Source organism: Cephus cinctus, unplaced genomic scaffold, assembly GCF_000341935.2.
Source record: "Cephus cinctus unplaced genomic scaffold, Ccin1 Ccin1_scaffold0696, whole genome shotgun sequence".
In the NCBI taxonomy this organism is placed as follows: domain Eukaryota; kingdom Metazoa; phylum Arthropoda; class Insecta; order Hymenoptera; family Cephidae; genus Cephus; species Cephus cinctus.
In genome coordinates, this window is record NW_014333318.1 from 1,093,812 (window position 1) to 1,112,894 (window position 19,083).

General features: G+C 44.8%; 3 protein-coding genes across 7 annotated transcripts in view; 1 reads left to right on the forward strand and 2 right to left on the reverse strand.

Annotated features, from left to right (window-relative positions):
* Positions 1-109: 109 nt before the first annotated feature.
* LOC107270024 (polyadenylate-binding protein-interacting protein 1) lies at positions 110-3,857 on the reverse strand. 4 transcript variants are annotated; one of them, XM_015744630.2, is made up of 11 exons: positions 3,716-3,857; positions 3,334-3,611; positions 2,880-3,246; positions 2,513-2,679; positions 2,353-2,435; positions 1,910-2,233; positions 1,646-1,846; positions 1,457-1,572; positions 1,147-1,375; positions 746-1,074; positions 110-657 (listed from the first exon to the last, which is right to left on the reverse strand). In XM_015744630.2, the coding sequence occupies exons 3-11, from the start codon at positions 3,005-3,007 to the stop codon at positions 531-533; spliced, it is 1,704 nt and encodes a 567-aa protein (XP_015600116.1). In that variant the 5' UTR covers positions 3,008-3,246; positions 3,334-3,611; positions 3,716-3,857; the 3' UTR covers positions 110-530. The 4 variants fall into 4 exon arrangements, with proteins under 4 accessions (XP_015600116.1, XP_015600118.1, XP_015600117.1 ...); XM_015744632.2 differs by having other exon boundaries at positions 2,513-2,670; positions 2,880-3,611; XM_015744631.2 differs by having other exon boundaries at positions 1,646-1,843; positions 2,880-3,611.
* LOC107270021 (E3 ubiquitin-protein ligase MIB2) lies at positions 3,824-9,179 on the forward strand. The gene is made up of 12 exons (XM_015744622.2): positions 3,824-3,965; positions 4,168-4,628; positions 4,701-4,816; positions 4,900-5,288; positions 5,385-5,597; positions 5,669-5,840; positions 5,929-6,211; positions 6,294-6,605; positions 6,676-7,039; positions 7,118-7,335; positions 7,415-7,668; positions 7,762-9,179. Exons 2-12 carry the CDS (start codon positions 4,198-4,200, stop codon positions 8,067-8,069), a joined length of 3,060 nt encoding a protein of 1,019 aa, XP_015600108.1. The 5' UTR covers positions 3,824-3,965; positions 4,168-4,197; the 3' UTR covers positions 8,070-9,179.
* Positions 9,180-9,576: 397 nt separating this feature from the next.
* LOC107270022 (midnolin-A) overlaps positions 9,577-19,083 on the reverse strand; it is a 14,529-nt gene continuing 5,022 nt past the window's right edge. The window contains exons 2-5 of one of the 2 annotated variants that reach the window (XM_015744625.2): positions 16,479-16,566; positions 12,632-13,696; positions 11,788-12,124; positions 9,577-11,687 (exon numbers count right to left, since the gene is read on the reverse strand). In XM_015744625.2, the coding sequence (XP_015600111.1) occupies positions 11,422-11,687; positions 11,788-12,124; positions 12,632-13,696; positions 16,479-16,566 (1,756 nt within the window). In that variant the 3' untranslated portion in view covers positions 9,577-11,421. Of the gene's footprint in view, positions 11,691-11,787; positions 12,125-12,631; positions 13,697-16,478; positions 16,567-19,083 lie in introns of both variants that reach the window. The other variant, XM_015744623.2, reaches the window with a different exon arrangement.

Genomic DNA, 19,083 nt, shown 5'->3' on the forward strand with positions numbered 1-19,083 from the left:
TGAAACCATCAAAGAATATTTCATGTTAACTGATTGCATTTCGATCACTAACCACGCAGATGCAGAAAAGAAAAAGCAGGACCGACCTACAATTAAATGATACTTGAAATCATGGTAAAGAGGTTTTATTATATATCCTAAGGTTGATTCATATAAAATAAGCGATTAACTCCTGTGCTCGGTGCTGTATATGTATATATATTTTTTTTCGTTTATTTCCAATATTTTTATTTTTATTCGTCGATACGGTGCATCGTATGTAGCCATTATCCCATAAATACGTTTAACTTCTTTACGTCTATCTCTAAAATCGACTTACGTCTACACTCATTTATGTAATCTTTATTTTATTGTAGGATATAGAAGTAGTCACGTCGAGCCCACATAGTTTCCTATAGGAATTCAGAGTTGCGCCGCTAACTAGAGGTTCCTTAGAAATATTTCTAGATGGGTCCTAGGGATGGCAGCAAATTAAAAAGCGTCGCTACGCATCGCGACAATCAATTACGATAGCTTGAGTTGCGCATCGTTTACCGGCGTGCTCTGCCGTCATTTTTATTCGGCCCAAGCTTCAAAAATTCCTCATACGCAGCAGCTATTACGTCATCCTCATCTTCCTCCCACAGCTGTTCCTCGCAGTCTTCGTTCTCGGCCTCACTGAAAGAATCGTCGGCGAATTGTAATGATAAATTATGGCGAAACATTTTGAACAGGACGTGGATAAGGATGGCGAAGTAACACTAACCCAAATTCTTCAGGACCAGCAGCTTCCTCCGCAAGATCTTGCAGGAACCTACTCTCCTCCGGTGAAAGAACATTGCCGTCAGGACCGTAGAGCACGGGCTCGTCAGGAGCCTGTGGTGTTGTTGATGATTGATTCATCTCCATAGGCAATGGTCGATGACCAGCGATTCGACCCCAATGACTACTGCGAAGCTGATGAACACTGTGAACCATACGACCTACGTGCTGATCTACGAGTCCGTTGGTGACTAGATCCGTCAAGGAACGCATTACGCGCTCGACTTCTCTACGATTGTTGCTGCTGTCTCTCTCCAGGGTGTGCCCAGCCAACTAACAGAAAGAGAGAGAGAAATATTAAAGTGCTCCTGGAGATGACTTTTTTTCCAAATATTCTTTCCATACCTTCAGTGCTTGGCATATGTGCTTAGCGGAATTTGGAGCAGGACTCTTGAGTACCACAGAGATCAGATCAACTAGCATCTTTCCTAATTCAGATGCTGGGTCGGGCTCCATCTGAGCTACAAGTTCTGCTAAAAACAATATCAACCCATGACATTTCTTCTCGACATTTGGACTATGCTCCTCTTCGCTTATCCAGGCGCGACTGCACGCTTCAGATTCCTTGCGGCACCTACACATTTTATATATTTAGAAAAAGCAAGTTTTTATTATAGTTTACGAGATGATACTGTGCCCTAAGATTAAGACTAACCGGGAGTATAAAGTATCTCGGACTGTAGAGGTGACTCTGTCTGTGGGCGCTGTGACTGTGTCCAAATGCGTACATAATCTAGCTCCACTATATCGAAAGTTTCCTTCGTTTATCGACTAGAATATTAAATAAATAATTGTTCAAGATTATTCATACACGTTAAACGATCTCGTCTATACATTTGTGTACCTGCTGAATAATAGCAGCAATGATTTCTTGTGCTTGACTAGGATTCTCTAGGTAAAGACTTATGGTATCGACAAGTGGTGCAACCAGAGAATCGAATCGACCAGGGTTTAAGGTCAGAGAGCGCATAGCGTTGTCTAATTGTCTGAGGGTACTAGCCAAGTCCGTTCCATGATCGTTGTTCTCACGACCAGGGGCTGACTGCTGTAATTAATGAGGTAAGTCTTGTTGTGAAACACTTTGGATCATTCATGACTGAAAACGAACCTGATGTCTGTTATTATAATCACCCGATCCACCATCATAGTGACCGTAGTCTCGAGCATTTGAATATTGATTATATCGTTGATGTTGATGTTGCTGTTGTTGTGGTATCTCAGCATTCTGCTGATACTGAAACTGTTGTTGATGATGCTGTTGCTGAGGATAATGCTGCTGACGCTGACCACCATAATGCGACTGCTGTTGATGATGCATTACTTGTCTCTGTGGCATCATCATCTGATTCGTTTGTGGACATGCCCCAGGCTGCCTTGCTAGTTGTAAACGATTTTGAACTGAGGGGCGTTGCCAGGATCCATCCGTTCCTTGCTGCATTTAATAAAGTCATACCAATAACGTAAGAACTTGAATATATATATATATATATATATATATATATATATATATATATATATTGGTTCGGACAGAATACAAGAAACCATACTCACTGGAGGATTAGAATAATTTTTAGGAACAAATTCAGCAGCATCCACAGAAAGCGTGGAATTTTTCACCATATCATTGACAGATCCTAAATACACATTAAAATAACATGTAACATTAATTATAAAAATTGACTAAAAGTCAGCTACAAAGGAGAATAGGAACCTATGCTTTGGTTTCCAAGTGCAGCCTGTCGAGGTCTCCTCAGTTGCTGATGTTCCTGAGTATTTTGTGTCCAGCATCCACGTCCTCGCCCGCGTCCAGCACCCCGTCTATCTCCGTCAGCATCGCCACTACCAACCCCACCAGCAGGATCCATTTCCCTAGAAATTCTGTATTCTTAGGTCTACAAATGAATTCTTTCTTACCACGAAACGTGGTCCATAATCATTTGTCTTCAGATATACAATTTCGCTGACAAAGCCACCAATGGATACTATATGAATTCTCCGAACACAAACACGTCCTGCATGCATAATGATCTTTTAGAGTACGTAATAAATGGTCAGTCAAAAACCTCTCAAATACTAACTCTAAAAAATCAGATGCGGCCTTGCCCTCCAAGGTTAATCCTGTAGCAGATGATGAAGATGGATCTAATTCCCGTTGGAGTGTTGAGTTCTTCCCAAAGTAGCCGATCAGCACACAGCTCACTGACATCAGTTCATGGACTACCCGTTATGTCCGTTATGTCCGTTAGTCAAGTCGGACACGTATCGGCTGACAGTAACAGACAATACAGCATAAATCGTTGTTGCCGAACTTTTTTTTCCCAGGGAAAATGCCAAGCGGCACCGGGGGGCGTGGAATGGCCGGTGAACAAATTCACGTCTCGGAAACGATGGCATCAACGTAGTTGAAAGTATACGTAGATGATATGGAGAGCGTTGTACATGCAACTTCGAAATGTTCACGATACAACAACAATTGACAACAATTCTATTCGGTACATCGACCCTGCGACGTCGATCGTATAAAGATTATACTTTTTTTTTATTCGGCGGCGCTAACAGGCGTGAACCTCACTATCCGCAACAACCCGCGGCATCTTTTGGGTGCGTCGTGGTGCAAATTGCCTCAGCGTTTTATCCGTCGGTTAATCGGTGGTTGTCGAAATATCGTCGTATCTTCAATGGATAAAGCCAATGGACTGTATGTACAGGACATAAGACAGGCAAAGCATGGTTTCCAAGGTGTGGAAGTTTCACGATCTGTGATATCCTGGTGCAAGCCCACTGGATGGACCAGGGTGAACGATGATAAGCTAGGTTGAAAAAGAGAGGACAGATGATATTAAATAATGGAGAGGAAAAAGATGTACTTATTGTGAATGCGTGGATACAACAGAGCGGAAAATACGATAGATACCTCGTGGAGTTGGCGAAAGGGGCGCCCTAGACGAAGTCTTCCTGTTCAGACGTTCGTTAGCTCTGAATGTATCCTCTCGGGATATGAGCATGTAGTCTTTGGTGCTGATGCTGCGTAATGTCGAAATTACTTGGGTATTTCCAACTGTTCCTTGAGATTTTCCTTGTAAGCGAGACGTCCTGAGATTCTTGCCAGTGACCGTCTGTTGGCTTATGATTCGTAGGAATTTACAGTTGCCGGACTCTTCCAGGTATGAGATTATCTGCAATGCCAGACTCAGACTTTCATATTAATTAGGGGATTCTCTGGAATTCATATTTGAGCACTGTAGCACATTCAATGATTCATAGAGACTTGATTTATTTAGTTGAAATAAGAAGGGTACAGAGGTATGTGGGAATTTTTGTCAATTTTAATTTTATTGTTTAGAATTTGTTATATTTCTATTTAAGGAGCGGCTACTGGGGATCGTGTGCTTGGAAATGCTTGAAGTTGGCTTGAGGGTTGTACGTGGCCAGGATTGGAAATGGGGAGATCAGGATGGGGGAGAAGGCCATGCAGGGACTGTGGTCGAAATAGGAAAGCCACCCGTTCCTGGGAATTCCGGTTCTTCATCTAATTCTACCGATAAGACTCCAGATAAAACAGTCATAGTTCAATGGGATCATGGATCGAGAAGCAACTACAGAGTTGGATATCAGGGAGCTTATGATATTCTTGTTTTTGACAATGCTGCTGCAGGAGTGAAGCACTCAAGTATTATTTGTGACGGATGTAAAAAACATGGAATTGTCGGTATTAGATGGAAGTGTGCACAATGCTTTGATTATGATCTGTGCACACAGTGTTACATGTCAGATATTCATGATTTGAGTCATACATTTCAAAGATTTCAAACAACGAATTCAACTGGGTAAGTTAACATTTAAAAACATTGAATTTACACAACTAATTCATAATAAATTTCTCCTTTTAATAACCATAGAGTGCAATTGAGTACAAGAGACGGTTGTACCAAAATACCATTGAAAGGAATTTTTATTGGAGCAAAGGTAGTACGAGGTCCTGATTGGGAATGGGGTGTACAAGATGGCGGACGTGGTGGGTACCTGCTTCATTTAATTACTTAATTAAAGAAAAAAGACATATCATAAAACAGCGAAAAAAATTACATCTAAAAACAGGAAAAACTGGCAGAGTAATGGACATTCGAGGTTGGGACAATGAGAGTGGTCGTTCCGTAGCCACTGTAACCTGGTCCACTGGTAGTACCAATGTTTACAGACTTGGCTACAAGGGCTGTGTGGATCTCCGTTACATAGAAGAAGCCACTTGTGGCACCTACTACAAGGAACACTTGCCTCTATTAGGACAACCAGTAATGACAATGTCAGAAGGTGATCAAAGCACAACTCCCAATGGTGGTGGTGTTGGTAGCAGTGCACCAAGTCCACGTCATTTGACGTTTAACGTTGGGGATAAGGTGAAAGTCCTGAAGGAAGTTGAAATGTTGAAGGAGATGCAAGCTGGTCACGGTGGATGGAACCCACGCATGGCTGAGTACATCGGAAAGGTGCGCCACGACCTCGAAAAAGTTAACGAGCCTGTCCGGTAATTAAAGAAAGGAAAATTAATCATAGATAAATGAACTTTTATATTCTGTACTCAGATTGGCACTGTACATCGTGTCACGGACAAGGGTGACATCCGAGTACAATACGAGGGCTGCAACAACAGGTGGACCTTCCACCCTGGAGCATTGTCCAAGGTTATTACCAAAGACTCATTTTCTCTTGGCGACATAGTCAGAGTAAAGACCGATGCAGCGGTTGTTAAACATTGTCAAAGAGGTCATGGGGAATGGATCGATGTCATGAGAACTGTAAGTTTATCGAACTAGCTGTTAATTACTAGAATTCCGTAAACGGTTTTCTATTGAAATTATTTCGACAGGCTCTTGGGAAAACGGGTAAAGTCATTAAAATATATCCTGACGGTGATCTACTTGTGGCACTGGAGGGTCATACCTGGACATTTAATCCTTTGAGCGTAAACTTAGTACCTCCGAGCACAGATCCAGCCAACATGATGCAGGGTGAAGCCAATAGACGTAGGGATCGATCAGGTAAGTTACCTTTATGGTTATTATACGATTATTGATATAAATAAACGACTGATTATCTGACCCTCGTAATCCTTTTTACCTGAACCAGTTGGCTCGACACTTAGTGAGGGTGCGGATATCGAGGTGGAGAAGCTTCTGCGTGATGCAGCACGTGGTGAAGCTGGTGTTGCTGCCGTACGCGAATTCCTCCGAAAATATCCAGGCAAAGTGGATGCTCGAGCAGGAGGTCCTGGTGGTGGTAAAAAAACCTGTCTCCAAGTAGCCGCTCACCAGGGTCAACGTGAACTTTGTAATCTTCTTCTGGATGCTGGAGCTTCCCTTCGTGCTGTTGACGAAGATGGTGACACTCCGTTGCACTATGCTGCTTTTGGGTTAGTTATCCCAAAAAATGTTCTATATAAAAAAAAGACTCCACCTAACTAAATGATTTTAACTTCTAATTATTTACTCCAGAAACCAACCGGAGATAATGGAACTTCTTCTTTCTCGCGGTGCAGCAATAGATGCTGTAAACAATGGTCGTTGCAGTGCGTTACACGTGGCTGTGAATAAGCAGCACGCTGCTTGCGTGAGAGCCTTGCTACGTCATGGATGTGATGTAAACTTACAGGACTCTTACGGCGACACAGCACTGCACGATGCGATTGGTAAGGATGCCCTGGAGATAGTCGATGCACTTTGTTCCTGCGAGAGGACCAACTTTACACTGCGCAACAAGCGTGGTTTTAATGTTCTGCATCACGCTGCTCTTAAGGGAAACGCTCAGTGAGTAGAAGATTAATTAATAAAAAATTTGCCAGTATAAATTAATGAATGGATCTTTTGAATTGTTCAGCGCAACGGAGCGACTGGTAGCCAGAGCCAGACAGCTCGTGGACGTAAAGAAAGAGGACGGATTCGCTGCACTTCATCTTGCTACATTGAACGGGCATCGCGAAGTAGCAGCTATATTACTTTCCCAAAATGGTGGTCGTGCCACGATTGATCTGTGGAATAAACGAAGGCAGACACCCTTGCATTTAGCCACAGCTCAGGGTCATTGGGCCCTGGTCGAACTTCTCATCAATCACAATGCGGATCTCGCGGCTACCGATGAGGACGGAGATACCGTTCTGCATCTTGCTATTTCGAAATGCAGACACCAGCCAGCTACTGTAGCAACTCCAGAAAGTAGTCGAGACTCGCCCTTTATTCATGCGGTAAATTTCATAAGAAATGTTTAAATATCTATACCTCCAGTACCTTCCTTTTGTGATATTGTCATATCTTCTTTTTAGATCTGGCAGGACCTTGCGAGACAAGGTGCAAAGACTGAAATGGCTCTTGCTTGTTTTCTTGTCAGTGTCGATACCACTGAACTCCTATTAGATCAAACTAGAAACTCGAAAGGGAAGACGGCTCTAGATCTTTTAGAGACGGATCCAGACGCTCCTGCACTGACTGCTCTTTTACTCTCTTATCAACCACACAGACGCAATAGCAACGACTTGGTCCCGTGAGTATATCTATCAGATTAAAACTACCAATGTCCAAACATATTTATATTATAAAACACAACTACTCGTATGCAACAGGTCCGAGACTGTTTCATCCGGCGGCAGTGTAGAGACACCGACATACGAGATTGAAACTATATCAGAACCGGAAGTCACGAATGAAGAATCGAGAAAGCCTCCTAGGAGTTCCGGTGGCTCTGACCAGTGCCGTGGATGCTCTGCGTTACTGACTCAGGGTGTAGAAGAAACTAGAATAACAGCCGGAGGCAGTGAGACATTCGTAGGCTGCATACACTGTGGTCACACGGTACCAAAATCTCAGATTAATCGAGGTGAGTTATTTTTTGTCTATTCCTATTTCAGTCTGACTAACAATGATTTTAACTGAAATAAAAGTAACATTGATTACACGTAATACATAATAGATGGCCATGGATTCAAAGATGACATGGCAGAGGGCGAAGACCGAAAAAGGGAGGGTCTAGACGATAGAAGAAATGAAGACAAAGCAAAGGACAAGGATATAGAAAAGGAAAAAGATCTGGAACGGCTACGCTACTTAGAGACAAGGGTAGCCGATCTCGAGGAAGCGAACATGTGCAGCATCTGCATGGAGCGTCGTAGAAACGTCGCTTTCCTCTGTGGTCACGGCGCATGCGAACACTGTGCCGCGCCCTTGAAAACCTGCCACATGTGTCGCAAGACTATAACCAAAAAGATCAATCTCTATTGAACGATAATTTATAACAAGCTGACATAACTGTCTGACACCGACTGTCTACTCGTCTACGAGGGATCCAACTGCCAAAACATATTTGTAGTATACTCCTAATTAGGAGCCACCAATCTCTTACTTGCTACTCGCGTAGATGATCCTGATGAAAGGAATTCCGACGATTCTTGCCTCTCGTTTGAGCGACGCGTGTATAAAAGACAAAAAACAAGTATATCATATACCAATACAATTGTGCCATAATAATGACATGAGCCACAAGACTTTTCTAAGACTTTGCTAATTCTACTTACGTTGACTCGTATCTAATATTCCTAATTGTACCGTGCAAGACGTCTAACAATGGCGAATGTCAATTGTGAATAAGGAGGATACGTTACTATTATTTTTATATCCGTCCCAGGTTTGTCTGGTGTCCAGTAATTCTTTCTTGTTTTCTTAGAATCTTTACATCTATTCGTCCCTGTTCTTTACTGTGTATGCATATACACAGTATATTCAAGGCTACTGCACCACCTGAAGATGCTTCTGTCCATTTCATTTCTGCTAATATCCTACAGGGTAAAATCATCTTCAGGCGATACAATTGTCCTGAAAAACCGTGTATATATATTTATATATATGAAGAGCGCGAGAAACGACGTTTCCCGTATACACGCGTCGCGTCTCATATTTTTAGTATTTGCCTTGAATATTGGTATCGAGCACTGTATAAGCGTTACTACGACTTTTATCTGACTTATTTTTTCTCGTTACGTATTTAAAGAAACAAAATCGGCACTTACAGGGTACATACGACGAGAGCTTGACGTTCGAATAGAATGTAAGAATCGGAAGATTAACATCCGATAACAGTTCGCGATTGAATCTAAATAGATTATTTTATAATTCTATCTCTTTGTCGTCCCTTTGTTCTCTTAACAAGTAGCCGTATTAAAGTCGTAAAAGTCTGTAAGCGCGAAACGTTTTTTTTTTATCGTGAAATCGCGTTTAGACAGATTCGTCATAATCCGTAGCCGCGCGACCGAAGATAAATATATCCGTGTAAGTTTCTACAATTGTATGTAATTTAAGAGGTAATTTAAAATAAATCATTTGAAGCTAAATATATCCGATCGTCCCAAGTTTAATTGTATATACCAACTTCGTCCACAACTCACAGTTTAACTGTATATACTCTACAAGACTGAAAAGGAAAAAAAAGAATTGCCACGCGTTACGCCCGTCATTCGTAAACGGGCGCGATAATTGCAAATGCCTACAAATTTTTCTTTTTCTTTCTTTCTCGCTTTCTTACTGTCTTACGCTCACACTCTCTCTCTCTCTCTCTCTCTCTCTATCTCTCTCTCGCATTCCATTAAATATATTCTAATCCAATTTTATCGTAGACTTCAACAGTCTTCGTACGCAATACACAGTAAGGATACTATCTCTCTCTCGCATTCCATTAAATCTACAAATTTTTCTTTTTCTTTCTTTCTCGCTTTCTTACTGTCTTACGCTCACACTCTCTCTCTCTCTCTCTCTCTCTCTATCTCTCTCTCGCATTCCATTAAATATATTCTAATCCAATTTTATCGTAGACTTCAACAGTCTTCGTACGCAATACACAGTAAGGATAACGTAAATGATACTTCATAACGATAACGATAACATCGGCATACACAACTTACATTGTCATAGATTCGCATAATTATATCTTACCAAAGATATAAAGTCGTACTGCGTGGCTCGCATTTTGCTATACGCGACCTTCTAACTTTCTGTTACTTCGACCGGCTGCATATCTCTCTCTCTCACTCTCCTTATATAGTATATAGTCCAAAAAAAACACCCGTAGATATGGTACATACATTTTTCTTTCTTTTCCAGTTCCCTCCTCGCTCCTCCCCCTCGCCAAAACTCTGAACCGTTTGCACTCGCCGCCTCTAGATCGTACCTTTGCAGTATATTTCGAGACCTTCGATTCGCAAGACGAGGCGGAAACGGATTTTACCTTGACTTAGCAAGCATTCTTATTTATTTTGGTACTCGATAAAGGTTTGATAATCGTATGTTACAATGTTGAGCCAGTTTTTCAAAACTGTAGTAATAATAGTAGTAATAATAATAATAATAATAATAATAATAATAATAATAATAATAATAATAATAGCAATAATAATATAATATAATAATAGTAATAATAATTCTTCCTAAGTAACCTAACGCAATATACTATAAGATAATATAATGTTATTTAGTACCTAATAAACCTAAACGAATTCTGACGTCGAGGCCATACAGTGGGGGACCTACCGTCTACCTACGGGAACCACCTGACCCCATCCGGCAAAAAATATATCTCCTTCTCCATATTCGAAACAATCGTGCAGTCTGATCGGTGCCAAAGGCCATCGTTTTGAGGACATCGTACCGACGCTATGGGGGTCAGAGATCAGACTATCGCATTATATGACCAGCGATCCCACCGTTGCTATAAAATATTTGAGGTTACAAATGACTGGTAGATCAGTAACGTTTTTCTTTTATTCTATGTATCAATTGTATTATCGTCTACGTAGATCCTCGAGACTCTGGGTTCTGGTAGTAGAGTTTAGTGGTACAAGGAATTGACGGAGAAGGAGAGGATGATGATGTTTCCGGGACACGTGATTATCGGGGTCCTGATCACACGTCCCTCTTTGATGTGCTAATGCAAGACTACGTTCGATTTTGCGTGGTAGCAGCGTGATGACGATGATAACGATTATACGACGTTGATGATGTTGACGATGATGATGGTGCTGATCATTATTTAGGTGATTATAAAGGATCCGTGAAAAGGCTGTGTCTATCTGTTTGTAGATAAGTTTGCAGTGGGTGATGATGAGGATGAGGACGCGGACTATGATTACAAGGATGAGGATGACGAACGTTAGCGGCTGCATTATTCTCATCGCAGTTGCGTCCTTCTTCGCTGCGTTCAGCCGTCGTTTGTTTTTTCTGGGTCTGTTCTTTTTTTTCTTTTTCCTGCTCGTCTATTCTCGACGACGACGACGACGTTGATGATGATGACGATGATGACGAGGGTGACGACGATAAGGAACGCTCGAAGTGGTCGCGACCGGTTCGTTGACTACAGGTTATTGTCAGCTATATCAGGTCCTGAGTGTAGAAACTATGATAGAATAGAACCCCAGGGCGTAGTCAACGTGTGTGAAAAGTGAAGTATAGCAAGCGATGCTTGCGTCCCGCCCTCTACTATAAGGTTTGATGGGTACGAATGGAAAAGCCTCGCAGTCGAGATTTCGAGGCATGATCGAGCGAAGGATGCTACTCGGATGAGAAAAGGGAGTAGTAAACGATGATTTCAAGCGACAACCGGTTCAGGACTGCAAGGCTGAAGCTCGGGCTCGTTCTGTGGTTCCGCGGAATTCGTACCGGTGGCGCTCGAGGTGGCTGAGCTCGTGTTTGGATCATGGTTAGGGTCAGGATCAGGCGTCAGGGCGGCCCACTGAGTAGTATACGGTGCTGCCCTTGCTTGTCGTCTGGCTTTCCTCTTGGCTCTTCTTTGTTCCATCACCAGACGCAATCTTCTCATCTTGCCCTTTGTCGCTTCGTTCTCCTTCGAAAGTTCTTCTGTCATAAGAATAAGAAGTTAACTACTGATGGAGTCAAGGGCAAAGAGCAGTGGGTAAGCGTAAGAAAGTTATTTATCTATTAGACCATTGCGTACCTGTTGAGTAACCCGTTGTCGAGGAGTCGTGACAGCCAGTAGTGCCGGTCGTAGCGTTGCTACCAATGTTAGAAGCGACTGCAGAGGATGAAGAAGTCGATTGCTGACGACCACTGGTATGCCTATGATGATGCCTGTAATGGCCAGCAGTCGCTGCAGGTGTGGCACAGAGTAGATCGTTCAGTATATGAATGATGGTGCTGATATCACGTTTCGGTCGTCCATGACGATCCTGAAGTGCTGGATTGAGAGTGCCGCTGAACGTCCCGGAGTAGACGCCCTTCCCGTGGTGATGCATACTCTCGATTATTGCACCTTGTCTGCGTCTCGCGTTTTCCTGGCGAACAGAAGACATTTAGAGATCGTAAAGAACACCTCAGCCATTAACCCTCTTGGAGACCATTTTCTCGTCCTCTCGACCCCCCTCTTAACGAAACAACATCTACGCATGACATGGATTTTCTATATTATTTTTATAATCGATGCATACTTTCACGACGAATTTAAAAGCTTTTAGGATTACATGCTAATGTTAACTTTTTTGTTAAATCGTTTCAGTTCTAGGACGGCCAGCAAGAGGGTCAACGTGCCAATATCCCTGCATAACCCGGTTCCCGGATTAGCGATACGCGTAAAGATCCAAAAGGGTGTATTCGCAGCTAACCTATCTATCACGTCGCACTGGTACATAACATGAAAAATCCACGATCGAGTCAATTGTGAGACGAGATGATTCTAAGTGACGATAAAGAAAAAAGAACCGAAGAGGAGAAAAAAAGCGACAGAGAGGAGCCAGCTGCGGTAAATATTATAAATCTGCGAGGTCAACTCGCGAGGTGAGTACCTCAGAGGAGAGCTGCTTGAGCTTCTGTGTGAGGTTGCGCGATGCCTCGGCGAGTGCCCGGGTGTCCAGGGCGGTCGCAGCCTTTCCACCATCGGCGACCACCACGGCTGAGGTACCAGCAGCAGCCCCAGGACTTTGCGGAGTAGTAGTGGTAGAAGTAGTAGTAGTAGTATCACCGGCACTTCTGCAATCTGCAGGGGTGCTCGACTGTGGTGAATGATGATGACTCGAACAAATTTTCTTCTTGGGCGACGTGCCCGGACTGCTTTCATAACTGGTAGAGGGGTCCGGACTGGTAGTGGAGGTAAGCGGTTGAAGAGGATCCAAGGACGGCTGCTTGTGCCTAAAGTGATGGTGGTGCTGGTGATGCTGATGATGTCGACGATGGTGATGATAATGATAAAGGCTGTGATGAGGATGGTGAAGATGCAGAAAGCGGGATTTACAGCTGGAGGTATTGGTCACTGAGGAATTGCTAGCCCGATTGACTTGAGACTGTGATTGAGTACAGGATGACGAGTGCACGGAACTCATTGGTGAACAGGTGGTAGTCGATGTGGATGTAGACCCCGTCGACGACGAGGACATGGCTGCCCGTTCCGAGCTGACGGGATTTGTCGTGGTCGTCGCCGTTGAGAGGCTGGTGCTACAGCTGGCCGCCGCCTTCAGTGCGGATGCCAGGCTGCTGATCAATGAGGACGTCCTGGCTACTGCACTGCCATTTTGAAGTTTGGTGGAGTTCGACGAACTGCCCGCCGTCAAGACGGTGGACCTTCTGTTCTGCGCCGTCGAGGAACCGTTCCCATTCGTCGTCCCGGCTGTACTCGTCACGTTCGCGTTGCTCCCCGAGGAGGAGGAGGTTGCCGAACTCGTCGTAGGATTGCCGGAGGAACCGGTTGCAGGTGTGGCTGGTGTCACGGTGCTCAATTGCAGCTGTATCAGCATCATGTGATCCCCCAGACGCATTGTCAAATTCAACGGAGCTTTCCCGGAGAGGAAATCGTTCACTTGAGAATCGTTCAGGCTCTCCAGTGCTTGCATTACGCTTTGTTCCGGTCGCTGTGCCTGAAAAGTAATCAGGGCCTGGCTCGATTGTTTTGCTTCGTTTAACATGCCAGATTCATATTTACATAATCATCCTATCGAACCGAACCTCCTCTACCATTCAAACCATCGTTATCAAACTCCATCGTACAATGAAGAACGAAACAATTTCAAATTTGTAGCCTCCGAATGGAAAAACCAAAGACGTACGGCCATTTTGACTACGCGATACAAGAGACGCTTTATAGGTTAACTCAGCATCTCCTACCGTCCTCCGTTTCGCTAGAAGACTCCGAACAACAAATTCTATTCCTGTACACGATCTTGCACGAGGGGAACGAGAAACCTGAGCTCAGATAATACTACATGCTGATTCGCGTCCGACCGTGCTCTCCGGTGCTTAACGGCTCATCAAGTTTTGATAAGGCAGGAGGGAGACCTCGACCCTTTGTCAGAAACAAAAAGGAGGAGCAGCGCATGCGCAGACTATCCAGTATACATATGCTTCCAGCTCGAGCGTCAGATGTATCGTACTGTACGTAAGATACATTATGGTATTTGCGTATGAAGAAAGATGGAGGTAGAAAGGCTGCGGAATCAATGAGCCCATACTGGAAGATCGAAACACGAGAAGACCTGCAGAAGAGGAAACCTCGCAGAACAAACCTCACGGGCCTCGGGCACCGCTAGATACCCCACAGCCTACTCGACACACCTAACGGACTTCCTTTGGTAGGAGTCCGCGTATTCGGTAATTCAATTTGCAACGGTTATCTCTCCGCGACGGAAGCGTATTCGTGCAAACGTTATTATCGGTACGAAAGTAAAGGAATCGAATGAAGGTGACGTAACGATACCTTGAAGATCACGAGCAAGCACAATAAGATTATCCCTAATCGAGGAAATTTGGAAAATCAACAAAATTTCAATCCCTAAATTGCACTGATGTGCAGTCAAGTTCCCGGCTGAATAATTCACAGCTACTTGTACTAAGAGACTAAAATATATACACGCAATGTGACTCCTACGAAATGTATCGCAACTGAATGCAACCTGTTCTATCCCACGTCGCAGGGAGGCGCGTCCTGGCGTCGAAGCATCCCACACGTTTCAGACCCGAGTGAAATGGCCAGGGCGCAAGAGGAGAAGAGGGAGACAGAGAATCGAAAGCATAAAAGTAACAAGCAGCAGGAGTCGAGGAAGCTCGGACCTACGGGGCCCTGTGTGCCAGTGCTCGGCTTCTCACTCCTACGTTATCCCGATATAGTCGAGTCGAAAAGAGTATCTCTGAATGTCCCACGTTTTCTAAAGCATTACACAGTGCGAGTGCGCAACGAGGCGACTGTACGTCGCATCTAATAAAGTCCGACGTAGACGGCTTACGTTTTAGTGATAGGCTAGACACGAAATATTCCAGAAGAAACAAGTATGATCAAAGCGAGAGGACTAGAATGTCATACCGACGTGTTTACAGAGAGACAATGACAATCGTACACGCCCAGACACGATATACGTCTAATATACGTCTCGTGAAATGAAACTCCCTGTAGAAAATGAGAACCCCGTGTGTATAACCTCCCACGGCCATCTGGATCGCGAGGCGAAATTCAACCGGGGGCCACGTACCGAAACGAACGTAGCAGTGCGCCCGGCTTGTCAGCCGTGAACGAGTCGCGTAGTGGCGATAAGCGTCGTCGGCAAGCAGCGTTGCCAGTGCCGCGCGCGGCCAATTTCGGAACCGTACCCTTTGTCTCGGGGAATCCACACGAGACGCCTACGACGACACGCGTAGGATTACGTGCAGTAAGATTTGGTGGAACGAAATTCAAGAGACTTTTTAACGTGTAATCGATGTTCTTTAAAGAGATAAAAGATAAAAAGAAACGTCATAGTTATTTCCCAACAATCAAATCATGAAATATTGTGACACAAAAGGTACGGTACCGTAGTCTTTCTACGACATTGCTCACGCCCCACCTCAGCCAACGAGAGAAACGCGGCTCCGACGTCTGATTGACGGAGCGGAGATTTGATTTCTCGTAGGTTATGTCACAGGCATAGGCATCCCGTAACAGTGGCTATTACCTATTGATGAAAATTATCGATCCTACCTAATACCGAATCGAAAGTCGGCCCACTTAACGATGATGATACCGCGTTGCGTTGTCCCCTCCTGCTTCACCGTTTACGTTATCCAGACACTACAGACACTCTGTATACCGACCACTACTGCTGGATCCATTTACATCTGTCGTTAAATGCCTTTACTTTGTCTGTTATTTTAAAAAGCTTTCTTACTTGTTAGGCCTTTGCACTCTTACCAAGGACACGAGGATTTCGGTCGTATTTACCGCGAACGACCGCTGAGTCTGGTGCAACCGCGTGAACCAGAGTAGGAAGGAATAAAAGCGCGATATATGGTGACCGAGAAACCAAGTGACCTGACGATACTCGTGCACCAGAGTTAACGGCGTTTATCCAGAGCACACAGAGGTACGACGTGTGTACCGTACCCTCCCCTCCTCCCGCCCGCCCTCGCCGCCATCGTCGTCGTGCACCAGGTCTCTTTATACATTGTGCACGTAACAGCGTGTAATGAGAACGCGTAGCCTTACACGTCCGGCTTGATTATATGTATATGCATATACGTAATCTTGCGTCAAGATAAAATATTAAATTATCAAGCACTTCCAATAGATACCACGAAGCCTGAGTTGAAAAGTTTGGTGAATGGCGAGGAAGAAGAAGAAGAAACAAAGAGGCCTATACTGGGTTAACAGATGATATGAAAAAAAAAACTCACCAGCAATCCCGTCTCCACGCTGGGCAGTAGAGTCAAGCGGCTGCCATCCTGAAGACGATTTTCCTCGAGAGTGCCCTCACGGAGTTGCCTGTAAACATTTGAACAGAGAACGTGAGTCTTTCGTCCAGGATGTCGGTGCGTCGCGAAACCGTCGGGTCCGTATCTCTTTCGGTCGCAGAGAAAGAGAAGAAACGTGGTCCGTGCGTCGAGAGGTAAGCGCGAGCTCTATTGGCGCGCCATTAAAATGTAGAATCTAAAGAGACCGAGAAGGGGGCCCCCTTAAGCGGCCATTTCCTTTTGGCTTTCGTCGAATAGCCCACCAGCAGTCTCTCTCGTGACGCAGCCGTCGAGACTAAATGCCGCTTTGAATCATTATCCCTGCGGGCTCTGCATGCCGTGGGCTCCAGGAGCCAAAGAGAGTAAGAGACCGAGTCGAGAGAATTCGCTCGAGCGAATAATCGGAGGCGAGCATGTGTACGCGGAATATTATCACCTGCGAGAAGCGAGAGACAGGATAGGTGGGTAAGACGCATGAAAGGAGAGATGGAAGCAAAAGAAAAGAGGAAAAAAAAACAAGTACCAAAGACACCTGGAAACTGCACCGGTGCCCGAGAGAAGAGCAGACTCCCTTCTCTCTTTATCTCCGTGTCCGGATAACTTTACCTGGAGCGTCTGAAATTCGATCGAGGGCCGCGCGTGCCCGATTTACCCAGGCACAAAGAGGTGAGGGGGGAAGGAAGGTAAGCACGGTCAGACCATGGAGGCAAAGGAAGCACCAAAGCAGCCAGCAAGGCATTGGGGTCCTGCAGGCATTCAAGGCAAGAGAGCACTGTCCGTCTCCGGGTATACGTATAATAATAAAATCACGTCCAAGCCTACGGAGTTCGCACATTTTTTTTTCTGATCCCGACCACTTGGTTCTTTCCCACCTAAGGCGAGCGTCCTGTGCTCCCGTGAAAGAGAGAGAGAGAGAGAGAGAGAGGCACACGTATACCAGAGACGCCGAAGAGAGAGAATCCTTGGTGTCCTTTGTTCGTCCAAGTGAGTAGGAAAGATGGTTTAAAAGGAGGCGGAGTTGGATGTCCTTGCCCAGAGTGCACGTCTCTTCGGGTGGCGGAACCAAATATACTGGGCACAGACGTCCCTGTGCATAGTATGCAGACCAGAGGGCACTCTTGATTTTATAGTTCACTTTATTTTCTTATTATCATTATTCCGTATCTTCCTCACTCCCACTACACAAAATCCACCATATCACCATCGACGATCGACGTTCCGGCACGACATACCGTTTCTCTCCCTGACGAATCAATCGATTCTCCAGCAGCGCTTCGCTTGGTTGAAACGCCGAGAGAGGCCTCCCGGACATTGGTGTTCTTTACCGACGAAAAGAAACGGAGACGTAGAGACTCTACGAGGCCTGGCGGGATAAATTTAAGAAAATAAATAAAAAATATCCCTTTTGCACAATCATCTAATCCTTTGATCATGCTTGGAGCGCTGAGCTTTATGGCGTTCACGGAGGAAGCGTATCTCTACGTGGGTATTGGATCAAAAAGTGTAGCTAGGCAGAAACCCCACGAGCGAGCAATAGGAGGCCTGACTAACGGCCGCGAAGGAAAACCGCACGACGACTGTGACGACATTACCGCTTGGAGGTTGCGTGACCTTAAATTACAAGCGATATCGATATACGCGACACAGGTCAGCCAAGTAAAAGGTGAAGAAAAAAGCAAGAGGAAAGCTGTAAAACTCGAAATGGAGAAAGAGGAGATTTTTTCGAGAGTGCACGTAAAGGCGGCCGCGACGTGGGAGTCGTGAGATAATTATCGTAGAGAACACTCCTCTCTCCCCAAGTGGGAGAGAAATTGGAGAGAACGAAGTGGGGTTAGTGACGGAGTCGAGATGAGTGAAAGAAGATTCGACGCCAACAGTCAAAGTGCAGCTGATGCTGGCCGACCCGCTGTTATATTATAATTTACAGTAGACCGACGGAGACGCCCGAGTTTGTGGGAGAGATAGAGAGAAAGAGAGAATGTGATAAATAAAGAGAAGTATTGGCGGAGGGACTTGGTAAGTGCGAGTACCATCGGGGATAATCGTTATGAGCAAAAGCGAGCCAGAGATAAACAAACCTCTACGCGGAAGGTGATGCGAAGGACGAGTGTGTATACGGCAGCGTGGAAGGAAAAGAAGCGTCGCCATTGCTGCTGTGGAATCAAATCGTTACAGAGAGGCTTGAGAATTTAGTTTTCTGTCCCTGCAGTACACGCCAGCGCAGTATAACCCAACGAGCCAGGTAGTAAGAGAGTATAGGTATATACGGGTTAGGTAGAGGACAACGTCAGAGAGACAGAGATAAAAGATAAGAAAGCGTGAGGGAGTAACGGAAAGGAAAGAGATAAGAGGAAAAAGTCTTGTCTAGGGTTTTATATTATGTTGCCAACGAAGAAGACCAAGGCTACGGCTGCTTCAACAACGACGACGTCGTCCTCGGCGACAGTGACGACGACGACAAAGACACTCTGCCGTCGTCCTACGGTTTTTAACGAACCATGAGAGAGACAGAGAGACAGAGAGACAGAGAGAGAGAGAGAGAGAGAGA